Genomic DNA, 23,608 nt, shown 5'->3' with positions numbered 1-23,608 from the left:
GAGACAGGATCTTGGCGTGTTCCTCAAGTTTGGGACCTCCAACCATAACTTGACTTGGGTGTTTCTTCACGTTTTGCCACTGTTTCATAACATCGGACAATAACATTGTACACTCCGCTGTTGTGTACCGTCTTGTCTCAGGAGCATCTTTGCTCAACATCTGTGGTGAGGTAGATTTCTGGTTCCATAGATCTTGTGCTCAGGGCTGGTTCCTGTGCAGCTATAATCAATGCATTTGTGCTCTTGAGGAAGTTTAATAGAGTTAGTTAAGACTCCTTAAGTCAGCCTAATAAAATCATTCTAAAATGACAGATTTAGAACCTCTGAGGCAATATTGCAACTCAGTGATTTCTTTAATTGTAAATGAGACTTCTGTATTATTCGGTATTTTAACCATCTCTTAGTTAGCAAACGGCAATGTGCCTAGACGTTTCAGCTCCTCTAACTGATGTTTACTAGTGTTCAGATCAGAAGTCAGGTTTGATCAGATCTGTTTAAAGTAAATTTTCCCACAAGCTTTGTGGTTTGTGGCAAATTCCATTAACTGTATAGGAACCTTATCTGCCTTTATGGACAAAATAAAGTGAATTTAAATTGATACTAAAATAACCCATCTGTTGTCTTGATGGCTAATTTTTTCCATGTATATGTTGAAATCATTATGTATTGGTTAGGATAACTGAAAAAACTCACACATAACAGACAAGAGTGTAATGCAACTCTGACAAACATTATGTACAAAATGCGAATGAGTTATTTTAAGATTAAATATTTTTCTTGTATTCTGTCATGACATTTGTAGGTCACAACAGAATAAAAGAAAATAAATTTGTTTTCTTGCCTTACTGTCATCTTCTGGCAGATGCCTGACATAGTTACACCTTGTTGACTCAGAGACAGAAAGTGAACGTGAAAGAGTGTGATATGATGTCTCGCTAAGGACTGTGGCAGCTTTGGCTCCCTCTGTGCGCTGACTGATCACATTACTATGAGAAAAAGTTATTTTGTCAGGAGGGGAAGTTGAGGCACAGATGAGAACAGGCACAGGGAGACACAGGCATCCACAGACAGCAACCTGTCTTCAGGGGTGATCTTATGTTATTTCATGTGATGGGCCTCTGCCATCGAGTTCCTTTATGCACAGACACAGTATGTAGGTTACATTACAGTATAAATCTATGCTGATTTATTTTAGAATCAAATTATATTTATATTTAAGTTTTTAAATGTACAAATTTAAAAGCATACCAATTAGTTTGAACCAGAACACTGCCCTGGTGGTATAGCGGTAGACCCAGATCACCATCTCTGGGTTTCAAAACAGATAGTCACTAGTTTAAATAACTTAATAAAACTTCTTTGGACATTTATTGGCCAAAAATTAAAAAGTCAAAGGCATTCTTTTAGATTTTCAGAAAAGCCAAGGCAAAAAAACAAAACAAAAATGTATTACTGTTGATTAATAACAATAATTGAAACAGTTAGTTCTAGACTAAATGAGCAGCAGGTTTCTAATTGCAAATTATATTGTCAGTAGAGAGATAACCTTAGAAAACAGTTCTAGGCTCTCAAATTTGATTACTTTCTCTATTATTTGAGTGAATCACATGCTTAAATCTTCCAACCTCTGTCCAACCTCAGTTGAGATGATGTATTCAGCGACACGACATTTCCTGCTCCGGCTTTCCTGGATCTCTGTCGTTTTGATCAATCTCACTGCTCAGTGGCTCACGGGAGGCTGGATGGCACTGGCACGTTTTGAGGCCCCCCGTTTGATGTGGGCGGTATCTTTGAAGGCAAATGAGGGGAACAAACACATCTTTAGAGTTGAAAGATCTGAAGGATCCATTGCAAAATGAGAGGCAGGAAGCAGGATAGGAGTTACCGAGAGGCAGACTGAAGCTAAATGAACAAACACATGAGGGATCTCGGAATGAGAGCAGTATCCTTTGATCACATCGTCTTCAAGAGACAAGAGAAGGTTTAGCTTTTCATTACTCTTGTTCTAAAATGTCAAATTAATTGATGTGGACAAATGTTCACTCAGAAAAGAATTTAAATAAATGTATTTCTTCTACTTCAGATATGTCCAAAAATATAAAATTCTAGTCACTAATCTAAATCTGAAAAGATGTTCTTGTAGCATGTAGTAATAATTCAGTACCTTCTGGACATACGGTAAGGGCAGTGCCTCACCTGTCATCATTCTCACCTGCCCATAAGATGTATGCTAATAATAAGAGAAACGTGTCTAATAATCTGTAAAAATGTCAACTTTTTCTTAGGAATTCGAAATTTGTTTTCCCTTTAAGCCCAAGAACACCTAGAAGTCTGGCAGCTGATCCATTTAATGCAAAATTTATTTTAATTTATTGAAGTGCAGGACTAATGTTGTATTTACATTGTTCTTAACTTTAAGGTGAAACTCAATGTGGCTCAAATAGATGTTTATGGTGTTTGCAGGAATAGACCATGTAAAAACTCACAACAGATGAAAACTGGCAATTCGTCATTTTTTATATTAAACTATTAACCAAAGGAGATATTTATCTTTAAAATAGAAAACTGCATCAGTCGGTTTTTAGAGACACACTCCAAATGAAAATCGTGTTTTTTAACACGTTCTTGCTGCCTTTTTCTCATAATGGAGGACATGTTTAAAGAAATTAAGGATTTTGTTTTTATTCAAAACAGGGGCAGATGAACAAATGCTGTTTGAAAGAGCTCTTGTGACGCAGCAACAGAAATGGGCGGGCCAAAGTCTCCCTCTTCTGCTCCGCGTGTCCACTTGAACAAGAATGGATCCATGTACGTCTTTTCTTTCCTTGTCTGAGCTGGTGTCTGGCTCAAAACTGTTCAGCTGGATAGCTCTAATATTGCTCACCATTTTTGTTGCAACGCTAATGTTAGAATTAGGGGTGTGGGGGGCTGTAAGCTGGTGGGAGAGCATGGTCATAAAAGGTTTTACTTCCATGACAACAGCCCTACCCAAAACTCAGAAGCAAATTCTTGATAAACTCTTACCGTGCTGCAGAAACCTTGTCCAAGAAAACAACAGAGGCTTTTTAATTTTGCCTAAAAATGGCACAATCATAATTAAAAGATTAAGAGTTAAACAACCTTAAAGTTCATTTGTAGGGACACAACCATTTTTGAAGATCTTTTAATTTCATTTTATGCTACTTAGGATTTTGCACTTTTATTAAAACTATAGTTAAATATAAATGTGGACCGTGGTTTTATTTTGAATTTACATTGTCTTTGTTTAAAGAACCTAAAAACAACAACAACAAGAACCTGTTAAAAATGACCTACTGTCAGGATGGCATTGATCACCAAAGTGGGTAAAAAAAAAAAACTGTTCATAAAGTAGAAGTAAACAAATGCTATCTCATAGAATAACTTTGTCTTAAAATTCTGTTCATCACACATAATTCTCAGACTCAATCTTTTAGGAAATGGTTGTTTTTATAACAAATTTAAAAGCATTTATCAAAAAGAGATGACCACCCCCTTGTGCTAACTGCTTCAATGTATCTCTATCACTCAGTCAATGAAACCAAAATCTCACACTTCAAACCATTTCAGTTTAAAATAATTGAGTAAGATTCATCATTCGTTTTCTACCGTTTTGTCCCTTTCGGGGTCACGGGGCTGCCGGAGCCTATCCCAGCCACTTGTGAGGCAAAGGCAGGGTACACCCTGGACAGGGCGCCAGTCTGTCGTAGGGCCACTATCACACACACATTTACACCTAGGGACAATTTTGAGTTTCCAATTGACCTATGAAGCATGTTTTTGGACAGTGGATGGAAGCCGGGGACCCCGGAGAAAACCCACGCATGCACGGGGAGAGCATGCAAACTCCACACAGAAAGGCCCCCCATTGATGTTCTGTTTCAGGTCCCCCAGCCGGGACTTGAACTGGGGGCCTTCTTGCTGTGAGGCAACAGCGCTAACCACTGCGTCACCGTGCAGCCCTGATTGAGTAATTCTGCAGCATTTAAAGCAAATTGACAGCTTTAGAATGTGGGCTACAAGTAAGGAGAACTTCATAGAGAGTTGACATATTCACAAGCACAAAATAATTTTCTAAAAAAAAAAAAAAAAATTAACACAATAGATGTGTTTTCCATTTGGAAAATTTAGGTTTCAACTGCAAAAAGGCATGTAAATCATACTGACCTAATCATTAGATCGGACAATAAAAGAGAACAGAAAATAATATAATTGTTTCTGCAAAAAAAGCAACAATAAATCCAATTTACTTGCACCTCACACAATTTATTATATTTTGAGCTAAAAAAAAATAAAAAAATTAGTAATCAGTATCTGGCATCTAGTCACTTAAAAAGCAACAATAAATCTGTCACTTTCGGCTTACTTATTTAATCTGTTTTAGATGTCAACCTGTTCAAATGCTGGATTGGTTATTGTAATAGAAGAAGAAAAAAACTTGAGAGGCACCTGGTGTTGACTCAAATATGATGCCAAGCTGTCAGCAAGGGCCATCTGCACCCTCCCACACATCCTAGAGGAAACGACTAACCAGCAGAAATAAGTGGAAACACCTGTGTCAGAGGGTGTTACCACAGACTTCCTCAAATCCCCTAAAAAGCAGTTTGGTGCCACCATCTGGTTACTTTTGGTACTTCAACATTTTGGAGGAGAACATTCCACAACAGTGTTCAAGAAGAAACAAAACATTTTTTCTTTATACTGATATTTAATATTTAGACATGGGCCAACAGCCATTTTTACAGCACATTTTTGCATAATTCATCAATATCTCCTTGTGTACAATCACAAAACCATGACAATAAATCAATTTTTCTGTTTAATTTACAAGTGAAAAACCAGACAGGTTTTACGAGCATATTCTTTGTACAGTCAGCATACATCATCAGTAGTTATAGCTTTTCTTTAAATACCCCCCCCCCCCTCTTACCCCATCTATGATATTTTTACTCTAAAACTTTCTCTAGCTCTTTCTCAGCTTATTTTATTTTCTGCAATAATATCTGGACACAAAAATAGTATGAACCACCAACAAAACATGCAACATCCAGTGTGAGCACGTGTGAATTCTCTTGATCCTAGGAGTTCTGTGTCAGGCTCCGGTAAACGTTTGGTGTAAAGGGTCGGGGAAATTTTGAGACACACTTCATTTTGGTCCATCTGCTGTACAGCAATCTAAAGGAAAATCTGTCTTTTTACTCATCAAACACCTTTTGATTAATATCATTATTACTTTTTGACTGCTAAAAGACCTATTTCTCCCCAAATCCCAGTATTAAAAAAACCCAATGTATTTACAAAGTTGAAAACAGATTGGTGGCATCAGTGTGTGTGATCATGTGTAGGTTCTTGTGTGTTACGACACAGTTAAACGCTTTAGACAGCACTTGAATGAAGACATATGCGGTAGAGAAAATGCCACGCGTGGACTTGGAGTGGACACACGGACACTCACACATGATATGATGCACAACTTTAACTCAAACCGAACAGAAGCACACACTCAAAAACACATCTCAGAATTACTATCACTTTAGTCTGAATCTTATTCAATTTCAGTGTCTGGTTTTATTTTTATTTAAAGTGGGGAGTGCACAAAAATGGTTTTTTTTACCTTGATTCAACATTTTTCTGTGTTCAAGGGCAAGAAAAGAAGCTCAATTTTTGATATTCAAGCCATCTAAATGTTGTAAACAACCAACAGATTGTGTATAAAAAGAAATCTGTACACGTGTACTGTAAACAAATATGATACAACATATGAAATAGTCTGGCAGGTGTTAAAATAATCCAACATCACAAGTAAAAAAAAAAAAAAGGAAATCATTTTAAAATCATTTAGTGGAGGACAAGAAAACAAACTTGATGTTTCCCATCACATTTCTTGGTTAAGTCAAGATGCAGCTTGTACCTCTGAGCAGTGGAGGTTGCATAGAAACCACTCAATTTCTTGGAGTACTGTAATTAATTGATCTTTTTAATTGAAAGTCTTGAATGAACCAGCAGCAGTGTCTCTTGACTCTTCCCCCAAAAAATGCCCCTTTTCTGAAGACACTTCAAAGATAAAACATCGACACTTCAAAGTGAAAAACAGACAACCAAAATCATCGAATGAAGGCTAAAACAGTTGTGTAACAGCAGTTTTGTATCTACAGGTGACGATGGGGGTTTCCTCGCGCATGGCACATTTGTCTTGTTCGCTGCCACACCTGACGTCGCCGTGGTTTCCCCTCTCAACCCACCCCCTTTCCCCAAAGCTGAACAGAAGTCTCCACTTTGAGCAGTTTTACATTCTAAGCGGGAAAAAGTGCAAAATACCACAGTAGCGCGCGTTGATCAGTCGACTGCTCTGACTGACAGAGTGGAAATCTCACATGCTCTCACATTCTACGGGGGCGCCATGAAAGGAAGAAAACTTTTATGCCACAATCATCAAGACTCGATTGTCTGTGATAAACGTATCTATTTATACTCTATCTATGACACTTCACTATTTACAAAGTGAACCACAAGGGTCTTTTATTGTGCAGAGCAGATATGAGCACACATTATAATATCCAATATAATATCCAATTTAAAATGACTGTCCTGTTTATTGTTTTTTCATCAAATAATAATTCTTATTCGTTAAATTAAATAGTTCTAAATAAATCTTTTTTTTTGCTAATAAAATCAAAAACGTGCAGATATTTTTTACTTTTAAACTGGAATGCTAGGTAGTGTATTAGAAAATCTGTTTCCTTTAAGGGATTTTTTTTCAAAGGTTTTTTAAATAGGTGAAAAGAAAAGAAAGAATACATATATTATAATACAAAAATAAATAGAAAGTCTCTATGGCAGAACTCAAAACATCCTCAAAATGCTTTGTAAATCAAGAGTGTTCTGCATTGACGTGCCTTCGTTTGAATCATTATCATCTGAGCTAGTTGATTAGAAAGTACAAGTGTGTCTGTTCCCTGTATCTTCTGGAATGAAAGTTCCTTCTGTGTGTGAAGTGATGCTGTGGGTGAATGTTTGTGAGTTAAAGCGTGTAATACCTGGTTTTGATCCTTTGACCTCAGCACTTGTGTTCTCATGAGGCCTGCCTCCTGTAAACATGAGTCCTTGTAATCGCTTATCAACTTCCTGAAAGGCTGAAAAATCAGTCCAAACATCCAGATATAGAGCCCACGTTCTCCTCTTCCCACCCGACTCCTGTCCGTTCAAATTCCTCCAGTTCCCGCCTTTGATTTGCCCCCTCTAGGAGTGGATCTGGGCGGTGCTGGCGAGCAGCTTGTGCCAGCTCACCACGCGTTTGCGTAGGTCAATTTTATCCAGCCACACATAAGCCTCTCCGATGAGAGTCTTCTTCACAAACTTGCCACCGTTTGACACCAAGAAGAGCTGGTTTTAGGAGAAGAGAGGAGAAGAAACCTTACTGGAAAGCCACACTCCAGCAGCAATCTTTAATAATCGACCACCAGGTTTAAAATTACCTGCAGTGAGTGTCCGGTTGGGTTCATACAGAAGCGGAACGATTCGTTGAAGGATGGCTCCCGGTCGTGACGACACACTCTAGTCTTCTTCTTGATGATCCTCTTCTGGGTGGCGATGTTCACCACATACAACTTTACATAGAGATCTAAAGACACATACGTTTCAAACTTCTCATACCTCCAGTTTAATTCAGAACCAACAGTTTAGATCATGGTTATTTAAGCAAGCCATGCATTTGGAAAAGTCCCTGATCTTTTGGTCTCTGGTGTTGCACCAGATTGTTCGAAGTGGGCCCGGTAGCCCGGAGCCCTCTCATTAGTAGACTCTTCTGGCAGCCCAGAAGATCGCTCTTTTTCAAATGGTGTTTTTCATCTGCTCCTGATTCCTAATAATTTGAATACATTTATACTCAGAAGTGCAATTTGAAATCTAATTTTCTTTCTATATGTCCTCCATCATCAGAGAAATGCCACAAGAACATGTTAAAAAAAATATTTTTATTGAAGTGGGTCTTCAAAGTCTCTCAAGTAAGTTAGATAAAGGGTTTAAGTATTGATTGATGGAATCTGCCTAAACTCATAGGAAGAAGACTGTTGACCTTAAATTTATCCTCTTCCCCAAAAAGGAGAAAAAAAAGGAGAACGCCTTAAATGAAACTATGCCGAACTAAAATGCATCTGCTGAGACCTCAAACCTGTTTTTGTCTCCAGGTGCATCCATATTAAGCTGGTGTAGGAAGCAGATGTGTTCATATTAGATGTTGGAACTGAAATTACATCCTGTCTGAATCAGAAAGTTCTTTTTACTGTTAAAGAACTGAAACAAAAACCTGTTTATGATCCCAAAGCAGAACAAACTTCAGCTTTATTGTTTAGGGTCTGGGAAATGCTCTAAATGTCACCTGAAAATTCAAATTAAAGATGTGCAGGAAAAAAACAAAAACAATCCTATTCAAATAGATGCAGGTATCTGTGAACACAGGCAGCATAACCCTCCCAGATAACTGTCAAAAAGCCACAAAACATGTACTGCACAGCAACTTTTTTATTGTTAGTGGAAATTTAGCTTCGTCTGTGGGTCCCATCTGGAAGTAAATGCAAATCAAACAAATGGCAGACAGCTAGAGCACTAGCACGTATCCTTCAAATCACAAGGGAAGGCGCTGTTGGGCAGCAATCTGTGATTTCTGGGAGTAAGAGACAGCGTTGAGCACTATTTTGACATCATACAGTGATTTAGTTACATGAAATACCTATAACCATCAGAACATGGGGGAATTTCAGGTGTGTAGTTTTTGTGGGAGTTTTAAAAGGTCCCAGTGGGGGTTTTAGCCCTGCAAATACCGGTATACAGTTTTCAGGATTTTATTGGAAAAGTAGAATGTTTCACAAGACTATATTGGCTGAGAAACAATGTGACAACAGCATTTGTGGAATTCTAGAATGTGTATACCCAGACCTGTTGTCCATGTGGATTTCCCAGCTGTCTGTTTTTTAAAAATGTACATTTTTTTCATATTTACCAGGCAGGTGGTCTGGAGTCTTAAACTTATAAGTGATGTTGCGGCATTGAAGGATCTCGAGGATCAGGTGTTCCCCCTCTGTCTTCATCTCCTTCTTCAGGGCGATTTTAATCTCCCCCATTACCTGAGTTTTACCTAAAAACAAAAAGAATTATGAATCAAATACAAAAAAGAAATGGTGTCTGTGGAGTAAAAGTTTTACTAAAGTGATCTGTCACCTGATCTGTCTGTAAAATGTGCCATCTGTTCTCTTAGACACGCCCCCTAGTGGACATAAATAGTACTGCCACGAGAAACATCCTTCATCGCCCTTTATTTGTTTAAAATGAATAAGTTATGAAGCCTTGGCCTCTAGTTGCTGTGGCAACAAGAGGAAATTACAGCTGTGAGAGCTGGGTCAAAATATGCTGGCAAACACTAAATTTGGTCCATATCTATTTTTGTGTGCCGACTTAAATAATTCATTTTGAGGGGACATAAGCAACACATAAATAATACTTCAATCGGTAGGTTTTTTATAGTCATTGGTTTAAACATTTATACAATGTATATACATGGAGATATCCATATGTTGCTTTATTTTTTAAGCAAGTTTCAGCAATAAAAACAAAGAAAATTAAGAAAAAAAAAAATAGAAATTACACATCAGATCTATCAAATCTATTCAATTTATTCATTCATAAATTGATAAGAAAACAAGTAAAAGAAAAATGATGCCATTTTCTTGACATTGTAACTGTTCCTAATCAGATTCAGATAAATTTGCACCAACATATACAATACAGATATTTGACACAATGAATCTATTAAGGATGGAGATTGTCAAATAGAGTTTGGTTAATTGGTTAAAAGGGAATGGGAAGAAGAAGGAAACTTATAAAAGCCTTATGACCTACAAAATGAATTTAGATCACAGCTCAATGCCATTAGAAAAGGTAAATATAGTGCTGTGAGTTCACGAGTAATGTGTCCATGAATAAATCCACTTTGAAATGAGCACAAACATCCCAGCAGATGTTTGACTAACCTTCAGCATCACTGTGTACTGTTGATGATGACATCACATCTGTTCCGTTTGGGATTTTTCCCCTAAAACAAGAAAAAAAAAGGTTTACTTTAAAATCTTTAATATTTTAAACATGTTTGCAACTTTTTATTCACTGCAATCAAACATTTTCATACCACAATACTACCACATCTGTTCTAAGATGTAAAATTAGCAGTCTTCTCTATTTTCCAGTCTAATTAAGACTTCAGTTTTTCCTAATAACAAAGGGGACCCTCTTGTACTCAGAAGGTTAATTTACTTAACCCTGAAATATCATCTTGCTGCATGCCAAAAAATAAAAAATGCTCCAAAAACAAAATAAAAAATGAGAGAAGAAAAAAACAAAACAACACAGGGTTTAGTAAATTAGCACTATTCCATTTGTATGACATTTGAAATATACATGTTTGAGCCCTCTTTCTCAATAGCATAACCCAAACCTTCCTTAAAAACCCATTGTACATGACTTGGTCCATGTTTCTGCCCTATGGTTCGTTATCATTCATTCCACTAGGGGCAGTAGAGGGGCTTTTCCTGCTCATTTCTATTGTTATTATTTTTTTAAATGACAACCTACAGTGTTGAAAAAATGCAAAATTAGTTGATAATTATTTATTTGTTATAAAGTAGCAGCATTTTAAAACTTTGTCAAATGTGTGTCAGTGGGTACACAATGTGCTTCTTTCTTGAACACTCGTATCAATATTTTTCCATCTTAAACTAACATTTTTGTGTGCAAAAATTCACCATCATTAATACTATCTATATCATTCATTCATTCATTTTATATTCTTTTTTTTTCCCTTTTGGGGTCACAGGGCTGCCGGGGCCTATCCTGGGACACCCTGGACAGTTCGCCAGTCTGTCGCAGGGTAGAATGTCCTCAATCACACACCCATTCACTCTCACACCTAGGGACAATTTAGATTGACCAATTAACCTATGAAGCATGTTTTTGGATGATGGGAGGAAGCCGGAGAGAACCCACGCATGCACAGGGAGAACATGCAAACTCCACATGGAAAGGTCCCCCATTGATGTTCTGTTTCAGGTCCCCCAGCCGGGACTTTAACCGAGGGCCTTCTTGCTGTGAGGCAAGAGCGCTAACCACTGCTCCACCGTGCAGCCTATCTTTATCAATTAATTTTTGTTTTCTATCTATATCAATTAAAAAAATTCTGTGGATTTTATCGAAGGATTAAAAAAAACATCTTAATTCCAAATAAATCTCTCAGTTCTTTGATGTAGTGGTTAAGACCTTACCAAATTTTCCACCTCAGGACATTCATCACTCAGGTGATAGTGAAACCTGTTTTGTTGTGTAATCCCAGCAAGCTTTTAGGACAAATTTTTAAGTCAAGTTTGTCTTTGCAATGTTTTCTTGATTTTATTTGATTTGAAAGGATTTATTTACATATTTCATAAATTTTCTTTTTGTGTTAAATCCGCTTTTATTTGAATTGGTGTTAAAATAAATAAAACTGAACAAGAGAACAAGTGACTCACAATCGGGGCACCTGGAAGATGGCACTGTCCACCTCATTTGCCTCTTCCTCTTCATCCAGTAGACTGTAAGCACTTCCACTCAGTCCACTGTCTAATGAGGCTGCTGTAACCGGAGCATCCCCAGACCTGTAGCTGGAGCGCGCTGCACACACAACCAACACCAAAAACAGAGAGGAGGGGAAAAGCTTTGTCTCTGCTGAGTGCTTTTTTTTTACCAAAAAAAATGAAATAAGCTTGGCTCCACTGCAATGTATCACACACAAACTGGCATGAAGCACATGAACTAAACAGAGTCACTTGGAACACAGACAGCTTTAGACAGTACAGTGTCACATACTCATGTTGATGCAGAGGCAAAAAAAAGACATTGTTAGCGATCGCCATGAAATATTGCTATTATGCTAACGCCTCAGGATAAATATAGACTTGGTTTCATCAGAAAATAGTGCAAAATATTTTAGCTGAAGTGTTTTGGATGTTTTTTATCATCAGGCTGCATGAATGATGTGAGATGCGTGGATGCGATGCAGGACAGGATCCGTGCCGACACTGCTTTCTATCCGTGTCCTCCACACAATCCCACTCGCTGGCTGGCTCTTAAAGTTTCAGTGGGGGAGTCATGATGCAGGAAGACTATCTCACAGTGCACACATTTATCTTTTAAGACTGATTTTTTAATATTTGTGAAGGAAAGCAGAGGCGAAAGGGTGCTTGGTGTTTTTTCGTGGCTTGTAAGACTTTCCTCTTTGTTTTTCTGCAGGTGTGCGTTAGTAGCAATGCATCATTTCTTTCTTTCACTCTCTCCATCTGTGCTTCAGTCACACGACAGAGGGGTGGGGTGAGTCTTGAGGGCAAACGCTCACCTCCGGTGCTCCGCTGCCTCTCTTCTGACACAGCTTTCCTGAGGGTCAGGTGTCTGCCGTCTGCTCTGCTCCCTTTGGCTGACACAATCGATGGCAGGGCAGGCAGCCAATCAGATTGGGCCCTCTGAAGGGTGAGCACACCCACAACGCTGTGTCTCTGGTGTCTGAGTGGGAAGTGGGCTCTTTGGCCTGGATCAGTTCGTTTTCAGGGGTCAGACGTTGGAGTGTTGAGGAGGGGTTGAGGGGCAGTCAACACCAGAAAACAGAGGTCATGGGATCCCAGTTCAAGATGGATGGAGGGAGGAGCAAGATGGAGATTCAGAGAGCAATTTTTTTTTCTTTTCTTGTATCCTCACCATGGCAACCAGTGTGACTGCTACTCACATGCAGCCACAGTCTCTTGTGCACATTTGGCCCTCCCGCATTTCTCTAATGGGGCAGGGTGTGCAGCATCTACTGAGGTGCATTGTGGGTCTGGTAGTTGTTTAAATGAAAAGAGGGGAGGTGGGATTGGCGTAGAATGCATGCACAGCCATCTTTGTGAGGGGGTTTCAGAAAATTTGTTTTTTTCTTCAAAAGAAAAAACAAAGTAAAAAAAAATAAAAAAGGAAAAATTAGAAACCAAAGAGGTTTATGATAGGAAGGACGTAAATCAGTTTCTAACTGTGTTTTAGGTGAATTACAATGCTTTTACAGACACGTTGACATTTTTTTAAACCATCTTAGGTTCTAAATTGCAAAACACTTAAATTGTGGTGTTGGGGTTATAAAAATGTGGCAAAAATTAACTGAAAAATGTAGTTTCTTCTTGTTTTTTAACTTTTATTTTTAATTGAAGTAAAATTTAATTTCTCTTTACGTGTCAGTAATTATTGACCATACATTTTAGTGTAAACCTTTTTTATGGCTTCTATCAAGGCTTGAAATCATTTTTTTAAACTCGAATTGGCCTTTTTAAGTGCAATTGAATGCCTCTTTGGGTTGAGTAAAGGTCTGAAGAAGAATGGAGGTGCTGGCCACAAGCCCTTGTGATTCAATTCAGAGGTTCAGTGGGGGACACTTGACTCGCAGGATACAATGAGGGAGGACAACCAGAGAAAGTCAAAGTGTAAAAAAAAAAAAAGTCAGGGAGGGGGAGAAAAAAAACCTAACAGAAGGCAGAACAGATGAGTGTGAGGAGGCCATGCTGCGTGGGCTTCATTTGCGTCTTGGTTTACTTGGTTGGAGGCGTTGTGGTGGTTGCTGCTGAGACTGCTGTTGGGCTTCACTCGTTGCTATGGCAGCGCCTCCGCTGCTTCCATTGCTGCTGTCCTGACGGTGTTGCCGTGATGTGCTTTTGCTGGAGCGTGAAGTGCCGTGTGAGCGAGAGTGTTGGCTGTGTCCGTGGCTTTGGCTCTCGGACGAGGAAGGCTTGGATGTGCCAGGACTACTGTGAGATTTCTCGATAGTGGGCACCTGTGTATCTAAAACAACCAGATTCACCAAATTACCAAACAAAGCTGTCTTTCAATGTAGTAAACTCACAGGCTCTGACCTGCTGTTTAAATCCTCTGAAGTCACCGTTTTGGAAAATCTATTCAAATATGTGACGAATTTTTTGCTTTAATTTGATGTTATTTTGTCCTAATCAGAAGGAAACATTCAAAGCCTTCCACATCCCTCTCAGAGGAAAAGAGGAAAGCCAAGGTGGATGAGATACATGACATTATGGTAACCATGAAAACTGACCACGAGGAAGCAAAAAGCATCAAGCAGAAGTTAAAATGGGGGCAAAAACTGAGGAAGGCAGGTGAAACACACAATTGCAGAGACGGAAACAGATGCAGAAAGGCAGAGAGGCACAGGAACAGAGCTCAGAGAGGAGGGTTTTTTGGGAATGACGAGGATAAAACCAGGCGCCCAAAGGGCTATTTTATTTTTTCCTACCCTTGGCTGGATCTGGAAAGATCCCATGGCTTCGGCTTTTGGTGACGGATGATTTAGGGGAGTCCTGATTATCATGCACAGAGGCGGTGGTTTTCGGAGAAGAGTGCTGCGATGAAGGTTTGGAGGAGCCGTGTCGGCCCTGGCCTGAGTGGGAGCGTCTGTGGTGATCCCCCTCGCTCTGCTCCTTGAGGGGGATCCATCTAGGGATATTGTCCAGCTGGGAGGTATCCGAAAGGTTGATAAGTACCTGGGCAGCAAAGAGAAGATATATTATTGAAAAATATATTCAATAAACACTCAATTCAAGCTCTTTCAGTAAAAGTTGTTTACCTCTCCGAGGAAATCATTGGATGAGCCCTTGTCATAGTCCCAGACGCTCACCTCCAGAGTCTTCTTCCTCAGCTGCAACACACAAAGAAATAGTGGCAACAATATCTCCAAAATTGGAGATTCTGCACATTTTAACAGATCTATGTTGTCATTTTTAGTGTGGATTGAAATAATGGTACGGCCCATAACAGCAAAAGAAAGGAGCATTTCTGCGGATCCTCACCAAGAATCTTCCGGCTCCATCTTATGTATTACCTGCTCCAAATGGATGTTCTTATAGATGACCGTTTGGTTCCACTCAGGGTTGAGACTCTTTCCTGCGTGTTTGGATTTCCTCTTGTTCTCGGCGCTGCAGGGGACACAGCACAGCATACATGGAGTCGGTCACATTGCATTACTGAAGGTTTCTGAACCACAGCACTGTGATGGGCACAAGGTTTAGAGCTGGGCACAAGTGACACTCGAGAGAAAAAGGGTGAAGCACATTGTTTGGATGGTGATGATGCATGAGGCCTGCGTGCATGGCGTGTATGATGTCACAGCGTGCTGCAAAAAAGTCCATTCTGAGAGCAAACAGCATACAAAATGTATACCAGAAAGAAGAAAAAATGCTTAAGTATTACTTTTACTAGTTTTGAGCAAAGACATTGATGAAATTGTTCTTAAGATGGATGTTTTTTGCAGAGTTTAGGATTTTATTGAACACTGTGAGGCATGAGCACGTTTGTGGAGTTAGTTTGGAAAGACAAGGACGTTCTACTCTACAGTTTACTAGAAAGAATGACATGATAAGACACAGCAAAGTGACAAGAGCTTGTTTTGGGGGTAGCAGGGCATCAGGAGTCAGTATGATGTTGGGCGACATAATTAAAGGATTACAACATCACAGGGGGGGAGCACTTGTTTCAAATGTGTGAGGTTAAACACATTTAGAGACCTTTTGTTTCTGCAAAAATACAAGACAGTGCTTTCAAGGAGAAGGGAGTTAAGGAAAGTGTGGGCTGGCTAAAGGGTGAAGGAAGTTAGTGGGAGTTGAACCTTTACCCCATTCAACATGGCCATCATCTGACCACAGCAAACTTTAGACCAAAACAGAACCAAAGTGGGCAATTCACATACCTTGCATTCTGGACAACCATGACCTGACTGAGGGGTCCAGCATGCATTAAATTAGAGAACAACATACAGAAAGAATAGTCAGATGGGGGCGTGGGGGCATCATGGAACTGTGGGTTGTGAGCGCTCAAAGGAAGTGGACTTCAAATGTAGGTGTGAGTTTGAAAAAGGAGCAAAAAAAAAGTGTTGTGTGCAGCAGAGAGGGACAGGGAAGTGTCGTTTTTTTTTGGTAGAGGGAGTGCACAGGTGTCATGAAATCGTTGTTTGACAACCTGCAGTGTCCCCATCATTCATACTCAAAGATGAGTCCTTAAATCGTGACCTAGTTTCAAGTAGTGTTTCACTCCTTTTTATGGTTAAAGTCCAGCATTAGCTTAGGATCCTTCTGGGTTTCTTGCGTTCGTCATTCGTCGATGTGCGCAGATGTCTGTCGAGGGTTTCGGCCGATGGGTCTTTACGTGAATTCTGCTTTGAGCTGTTCTTACTTTTTGGTCTGTTGAAAATTATGCAGTTTATACTTATTTAACAAAGTTTATACGCAATTATTACATAAATCTTACGCAATTGTGCGCAAACTTTGCAAGATGCATACGCAATTTTGTGGCTTTCCTCGACTGTTCCATGTAGCAGACTTTTACCGCATGTACCACCAATGTGTAACTTTTACATTGCGTATACGGGGCACATATCACAATCAAATGAATTGCATATAAACAGCACAATAATCACACACGGTTCTTGTATATGTAGATTAACTTCTTTCTCTTTCGGCTTTTCCCATCAGGGGTCGCCACAGCGAATCATCCTTTTCCACCTCACTCTATCATGGACATCTTCTACCCTAACATTAGCCAACTTCATGTCCTCTGTTAAGACATCCATGTATCTCCTCTTTGGCCGTCCTCTTGCCCTCCTGCCAGGCAGCTCCATCTCCAACATCCTTCTACCAATATATCCACTATCCCTCCTCTGAACATGTCCAAACCATTTCAGTCTGGCTTCTCTGACTTTGTCGCTAACACAGGCAACATGGGCCGTCCCTCTGATGTACTCGTTCCTTATCCTGTCTAACCTGGTCACTCCTAAGGAGAACCTCAACATCTTCATCTCCGCTACCTCCATCTCAGCCTCTTGTCTCTGTCTCACTGCTACCGTCTCTAACCCATAGAGCAGAGCTGGTCTCACCACTGTCTTGTACACCTTTCCTTTGAGTCTTGCTGGCACTCTTCTGTCACACAACACTCCTGACACTTTCCTCCACCCGCTCCAACCTGCCTGCACTCGCCTCTTCACCTCTTTTCCACACTCCCCATCACACTGAACTGTTGACCCCAAGTACTTAAACTCCTGCACCTTCTTCACCTCAGCCCCCTGTAACCTAACGCTTCTACCTTGATCCCTCTCGTTCAGACACATGTATTCTGTCTTACTACGACTGACCTTCATGCCTCTTCTTTCCAGAGCAAACCTCCACCTCTCTAGCTGTTCCTCCACCTGCTCTCTACTCTCACTGCAAATTACAATGTCATCCGCAAACATCATTGTCCAGGGAGATTCCTGTCTTACCTCGTCTGTCAGCCTGTCCATCAGCATAGCAAACAAAAAAGGACTCAAAGCTGATCCTTGGTGTAGTCCCACCTCCACCTTGAACTCCTCTGTCTGACCTACAGCACATCTCACCACCGTCATACTTCTCTCATACATGTCCTGAACTACTCTGACATACTTCTCTGCCACTCCAGACGACCTCATACAGTACCACAGCTCCTCCCTCAGCACCCTGTCATACGCCTTCTCTAAATCTACGAACACACAATGCAGCTCCTTCTGTCCATCTCTGTACTTTTCCATCAACATTCTCAAAGCAAAAATGGCATCAGTGGTGCTCTTACGGGGCATGAAACCATACTGCTGCTCACAAATCTCCACCTTCTTCCTAAGCCTGGCTTCCACTACTCTTTCCCACAGCTTCATTGTGTGGCTCATCAACTTTATTCCTCTATAGTTGCTGCAGTTCTGCGTGTCACCCTTGTTCTTAAAGATCGGAACCAGAACGCTTCTCCTCCATTCCTCAGGCATCTTCTCACTCTCTAAAATCCTATTGAACAACCTCGTTAGAAATTCCACTGCTGTCTCTCCTAAGCACTTCCATACCTCCACAGGTAGGTCATCAGGACCAACGGCCTTTCCGCTCTTCATCCTTTTCAGAGCCTTCCTAACCTCATCCTTTCCAATCTCTGCTACTTCCTGCTCCACAACAACCACATCTTCCTCCCTTCTTTCCCTGTCATTTTCCTCGTTCATCAGCTCCTCAAAATACTCCTTCCATCTTTTCTGTACACTCTCCTGGGTTGTTAGCACTTTTCCATCTCTGTCCTTAATCACCCTTATCTGTTGCACGTCCTTCCCATCTCTGTCTCTCTGTCTGGCTAGCCTGTACAAGTCCTTCTCTCCCTCCTTTGTGTCTAGCCTGTCATATAGCTCATCGTAAGCTTTCTGTTTGGCCTTTGCCACCTCTCTCTTCACTCTACGCTGCGCTTCCTTGTACTCCTGTCTACCTTCCTCAGTCCTTTCTACATCCCACTTCCTTTTAGCCAACCTCTTCCTCTGGACGCATTCCTGTACTTCCTCATTCCACCACCAAGTGTCTTTACCGTCTTTCCTCTTTCCAGATGACACACCTAGCACCTTCCTACCTGTTTCCCTGATAATCTCTGCTGTAGTTTCCCAGTTATCTGGAAGCTCATCCTGACCACCCAAGACCTGTCTCAACTTCTGCCTAAATTCCTCACAAGTTTCTTCATTCTGTAGCTTCCACCACTTGGTCTTCTTTTCTGTTTTCCCTCTCTTCTTCTTCCTGACCTCCAGAGTCATCTTACACACCACCATGCGGTGCTGTCTGGCTACACTCTCTCCTACCACCACTTTGCAGTCATTAACCTCTCTCAAATGACCTCGTCTACATAGGATGTAGTCCACCTGAGTACTCCTACCTCCACTTCTGTATGTCACTCTATGTTCCTCTCTCTTCTGGAAGTAAGTGTTGACTACCGCCATTTCCATCCTCTTTGCAAAGTCCACCACCATCTGTCCCTCCAGATTCCTTTCCTTCACACCAAACCTGCCCATCACCTCCTCATCACCTCTGTTGCCCTCACCAACATGCCCATTAAAGTCTGCTCCAATAACAACTCTCTCTCCTCTGGGGATACTCTCTATGACCTCATCCAACTCACTCCAGAATCTCTCCTTCACTTCTAACTCACAGCCAACCTGTGGCGCATACCCACTGACTACATTCACCATCACCCCTTCAATTTCTAACTTTAGGCTCATCATCCTGTCTGAGACTCTTTTCACCTCTAGAACACTGTTTACAAACTCCCCCTTCAGAATCACTCCTACTCCGTTTCTCTTCCTATCAACACCATGATAGAACAGTTTGTATCCTCCTCCAATACTACGTGCCTTGCTGCCCTTCCACCTTGTCTCCTGCACACACAGTACATCTACCTTCCTTCTCTCCATCATGTCTGCCAGTTCTCTGCCTTTCCCTGTCATTGTGCCAACGTTAAGAGTCCCTATTCTCAAACCTATGTTCCTGCCTTTTCCCTTCTCTCTCTGGCCACGGGCCCTTCTGCCTCCCCTCTTTCTTCCACCAACAGTAGTCAAATTTCCACCGACACCCTGTAGGTTAACAGCATCGGTGGCGGTCGTTGTTGACCCGGGCCTCGACCGATCCGGTATGTCTAAAGTGTTGTGGATGATTCGCATGGTTATTTTGGCAATTTTTACGCCGGATGCCCTTCCTGACGCAACCCTCTCTATTTATCCGGGCTTGGGACCGGCACAGAGGCAACTGGCTTGCAACCCCTGTGGCTAGATTGTATATGTAGATTAACAGTACGTGTTTTTTTCCTTTTTTTTGTAGTTCTTCCATGGTTTTAAAGTGGTGCATTCATGATACTTTTGGGAAAATTTCACGTAAAGACCACACATTTTCTTACTTTTTTTTCACATACATTCACTTATGACCAGTTTTCATCCATGCAATATGCGCAAAATGTAGGTAGTGACTGTGAAACAGCTTTTACGTTAGTGTCTGCTATCCTCAACGCTTCTGCTCGCCTTTTGCAAATTTTCCCAAGAAATTCCTTGGCACAATCGCTTTGCAAATATTCTGGGAATGTTTAAAAATCCAGACAGATGGTCACTCGTAAGCACAAAGCAGGTGTTTGAGTTTGAAGCAGCACGTCGTCAGGAAGTGCAGCTGGTGTGAACTTTACAGGAGGCAATATGGGAAAGACCTCAAATCAGAGTCAAATGTATGAACTTTGACTATTTTCTCATATTGTTTGCATGTCTAAATGGTTGTTGCAGAGTCATTCTGATGGTCTATGTCCTTGATTTTACTGTTCTTGGTGGGATCATAGTCACATCTGTGCTATGCTTTTTTATTAATTCATTATTAATTATTCATTAATATGCCAAATTCACTGACTAAAATCACAACATTTTCACAATAAATATACCTAATAAATATGATAAAAGAGAAAATATTAAAAGAAAACAAAACAGAGAAGTTTATTATTTCAAATTTTCACAATCCTTTGACATATTTTAAAAGACTAGACTTAAATTTGCAGGGGTCAGCAGTGAAAAAGTCAAGGTGAGGATAGGAAGAGATAAAATCATTTGCCGACATACAAATTTGACAGACAATGAAGAGATCTTCCTGTTTTTTTGTTTTTTTCAGGGATACTCATCCTTATTTCTTAGTTTGTTGAAAAAAGTTTGTCGAATCGACACGATCTGCCTCCTCAGCACTTCTCAGTCTTGTCATGACCAAGAAGTCAGGGACATGACTGAGAAGTAGACGGCAGCGTCAAGCATTCAAATCCTGCTCTGCCCTCAGTACAATTGATTTGCAGAAAAGTTGGTTCACTGCCCAGACAATCACTTTTTCTTTCTTTCTTGTTGCACAAAGCTTGTCTTCTTAGTCACCAGGACCTCCATGTGGTTGCCAGGAGATCTTTGACGCAGCTGTCTATGTGAATTGCAGTTGACGCTGAAAGTCTGTTATTGCTTGTGCAAGGCCTGTGTGCATGATGTAGCAGCGTGCTGCAAACACATGTGCACAGATGTCAGTTTGTTAAAGCCTCATGGTCGTGTATATCTCTCAGTGGGGGCTGCCTGGCAACAAACCAAAGACCTGGGAGTCACTTCTAATTTCTTTTATTCAACGTGATTAATGGAACAAAAAAAAAAAAACTTCTGGAGGGACCTTAGCTCATCCAGGAGAGTAGGTGGGAGAGTCAATTGCATTACATTGCAATCATGGCGAGAAAGGAGCTAAAGGGGAATGAGGGAATGTGGATCGTATTGCAAGGAAAAATATGAGGGCCATTGATTTTCACTGCACTCCTGCACCAACACACCAACAGCTAATAGTTCAGGTAATGTGATTTTTCATGTCGTCCTGCGGCGGGATAAGACTGGCGAGACGCGTGATGGGACGTTTATTTGAAAAATTTGAAAAAAAGATTTGATGGGCTTTCTGTGTCTGGTGGTATGGAGCTGAAATAAGAGCATGTGCTGCACATCCGAAGATGTCATGGTCTTTTTAAAATCAATTGCAAATCGATTTTAAAATGAATGGAGAGAGCAGTGGCCTGAGCAGCATTTATAGCAGATTCTGGGCCCTTATTTATATTTCGCACGGCTTAAATCTAGTTTAAAAAATATAACAAGTCCTTCTATTTTAATAAAAAAACACAGATTTATCTAATCTCTTGACCAACCCTGTTGCTCTACTGAAGAAGGGCTTCCAGTTTCCCCTTTTATGACTCACCCTCTACCCGGTAGGAGATAGACTTTTACAAATGGGTCAGAGTAGCCGTTGTTGTCCCGCGGCGCAAGGTTTCTGGCCTGCAGCACGTGAACAATCAAGTTGCCGAGCTGCTTGTCATAGTGGATTTGGAGCTAAGAAAAGAAACATAACTAAATTAGAATGGATTCAATACACTTGAGGAGAAAAGCAGCATCAGAAGCACCGGGAAAGATTGTCTAGGTTGGTTCAGCCAGAGCTTTAATAGAAACTTCGTTTTTTCCTTTATGAAGGCTGAGGAAGCAACCAAATACCAAGCAGTGTATTCCATTCTGATGGAAATTGTGTTCAGGGTGATAATAACATGTTCTTCTGCCATTTTGCTCATAATGGAGGACATACCTGTATTTATATAAGATCAAAATTGCATTTCTGACTATTTCTTTACTCAAATAATTGTGAATCAGGAGCATATAAAAAATATCTGTTGGAAAAAGCTTGTAGATGTGATGTAGAAACTACCATCTGACATTTTTTTGTTGCAACAGTGATGTTAGGTTGGGGATGTGAGGGGCAGTAAGCCTGCAGAAGAGCGTGTAAGCAGATGGATAACAGGAAATGGGGGTAGGCTTACTCTGCCCTCTGATGAACTACTCCTGTTCTACAGAAACTATGTCCTAGAAAATGACATGTTTTTTTCAAGTTTTGGCTAAAAACGGCATTATTGTAATTTAAAAAGCATTGCGAATGTTTTTCAGAGTGGGTCTTTAAGGACCTGTGATTGCAGCTGGAACTCATTTTAATTGATGTTGCCTTAATTTTGTGAAAATGCATTTCTGTTTGAGAAATCAGAGTTTCATTTTACAGACCTGGATCTCTCCAGAAACAGGATGGGACTGGATCTTCATTCCCTCTGCAGTCTGAAGGAGACCAAAGCTTAGACTGTGCTACCAAAAAATCTGGATCATGTGTTTAGCAGTGGGTGTATGAAGCATACTGTACACAACATATAGTTCTGCGCTGTGTTTGATTTATCGCTCAAGGCAAAAGTCACAAGTTCAGCTATAATTAAACACAAGTTTTCACTTCAGATTAATAAAAAAAATCTAACCTCTCTGTTATGTCTACACATAATTTTGAAGAAATTAAAGACTGAATATATGAATATATGGTGTAGATCCACAGACTACAAAACATGCTTATTTGGCAGCTACTTAATGTTTTTTCTTTTTTCTTTTTTTTTATTCAAAAGAAGACAGGACGTGCCTTGCTGCTGTGGCGTTTTTTGCTGATGGAGGGGGAGCCTGGCTGACCGGGGCTGGAAGTTGCGGAAGTGGGGGCGGGTAGGCTGGATGAAGACGTGGATGAAGGAGCCTGCTGCTGGGAAACTTTCTGCAGCTCAGCCGCCAGCTGTTTCGGATCAACACCTGGAGACCTGGGCGGTCTCTCACCTGTAAAGATTACGCTCAGATTAATCCCAGCGTCAGTCCAATTCTTTTGTTTTAATCTCTGCTCATTTTTGGAAAACATGCAAAATTTGAGAGTATTCCTAGCAGTTTATGGTGTTTAACAACCTTGCAGTGCAGCTACAGCTTTTTTATCGTTTTTTTAAATCAAAATAAAAAACAATATTAGTTAAATATAACACTGATTTTTAACCCGTCGCCAACATTTCCAAATTATTAATAAACTTTGCAAAAACCTGTTTTTTTGTTTGTTTGTTTTTCAAATCAGCTTTTAGGTTTTAACGAAACCTAAAAGATACAACTAAGCTAATCTATGAACTAAAGAGAATCGGAAATGAAAAAATGGTTTCAAACACTAAAAGTAACCCCAAAAAAGGGACAGATACCAATAAGATGTACTTTACCTCATAAGCCTTAATTTTCCTTCAGATCCATCAATTTTTCAAAATAAAATAAAAATGTTTAAGGAAACAATAACTCAAAGACACAAATTAAAAAATTCTCATCAGG

The 23,608-nt window shown here is 40.3% G+C and overlaps 1 protein-coding gene across 12 annotated transcripts in view; it reads right to left on the bottom strand.

Moving 5' to 3' along the window:
• Window positions 1-4,706: 4,706 nt before the first annotated feature.
• The window catches only part of pcloa (piccolo presynaptic cytomatrix protein a), a 59,883-nt gene continuing 40,981 nt past the window's right edge, over window positions 4,707-23,608 (bottom strand). For 6 of the 12 annotated variants that reach the window (XM_078941716.1, XM_078941717.1, XM_020714300.3 and 3 more), the window contains 13 exons: window positions 22,899-23,083; window positions 22,502-22,552; window positions 21,657-21,787; window positions 15,809-15,835; window positions 14,945-15,038; window positions 14,690-14,761; window positions 14,360-14,606; window positions 12,434-12,622; window positions 11,571-11,712; window positions 10,044-10,105; window positions 9,017-9,151; window positions 7,494-7,639; window positions 4,707-7,401 (listed from right to left, as the gene is read on the bottom strand). In XM_078941716.1, the coding sequence (XP_078797842.1) occupies window positions 7,258-7,401; window positions 7,494-7,639; window positions 9,017-9,151; window positions 10,044-10,105; window positions 11,571-11,712; window positions 12,434-12,622; window positions 14,360-14,606; window positions 14,690-14,761; window positions 14,945-15,038; window positions 15,809-15,835; window positions 21,657-21,787; window positions 22,502-22,552; window positions 22,899-23,083 (1,625 nt within the window). In that variant the 3' untranslated portion in view covers window positions 4,707-7,257. Of the gene's footprint in view, window positions 7,402-7,493; window positions 7,640-9,016; window positions 9,152-10,043; window positions 10,106-11,570; window positions 11,713-12,433; window positions 13,897-14,359; window positions 14,607-14,689; window positions 14,762-14,944; window positions 15,039-15,808; window positions 15,836-21,656; window positions 21,788-22,501; window positions 22,553-22,898; window positions 23,084-23,608 lie in introns of those variants that run through there. The other 6 variants (XR_013653522.1, XM_020714297.3, XM_020714294.3 and 3 more) reach the window with 6 other exon arrangements.

Source organism: Oryzias latipes, chromosome 23, assembly GCF_053564925.1.
Source record: "Oryzias latipes strain Hd-rR chromosome 23, Olatipes_Hd-rR_3.1".
Classification (NCBI taxonomy): domain Eukaryota; kingdom Metazoa; phylum Chordata; class Actinopteri; order Beloniformes; family Adrianichthyidae; genus Oryzias; species Oryzias latipes.
This window is presented reverse-complemented; position numbering and strand designations above follow the sequence as displayed.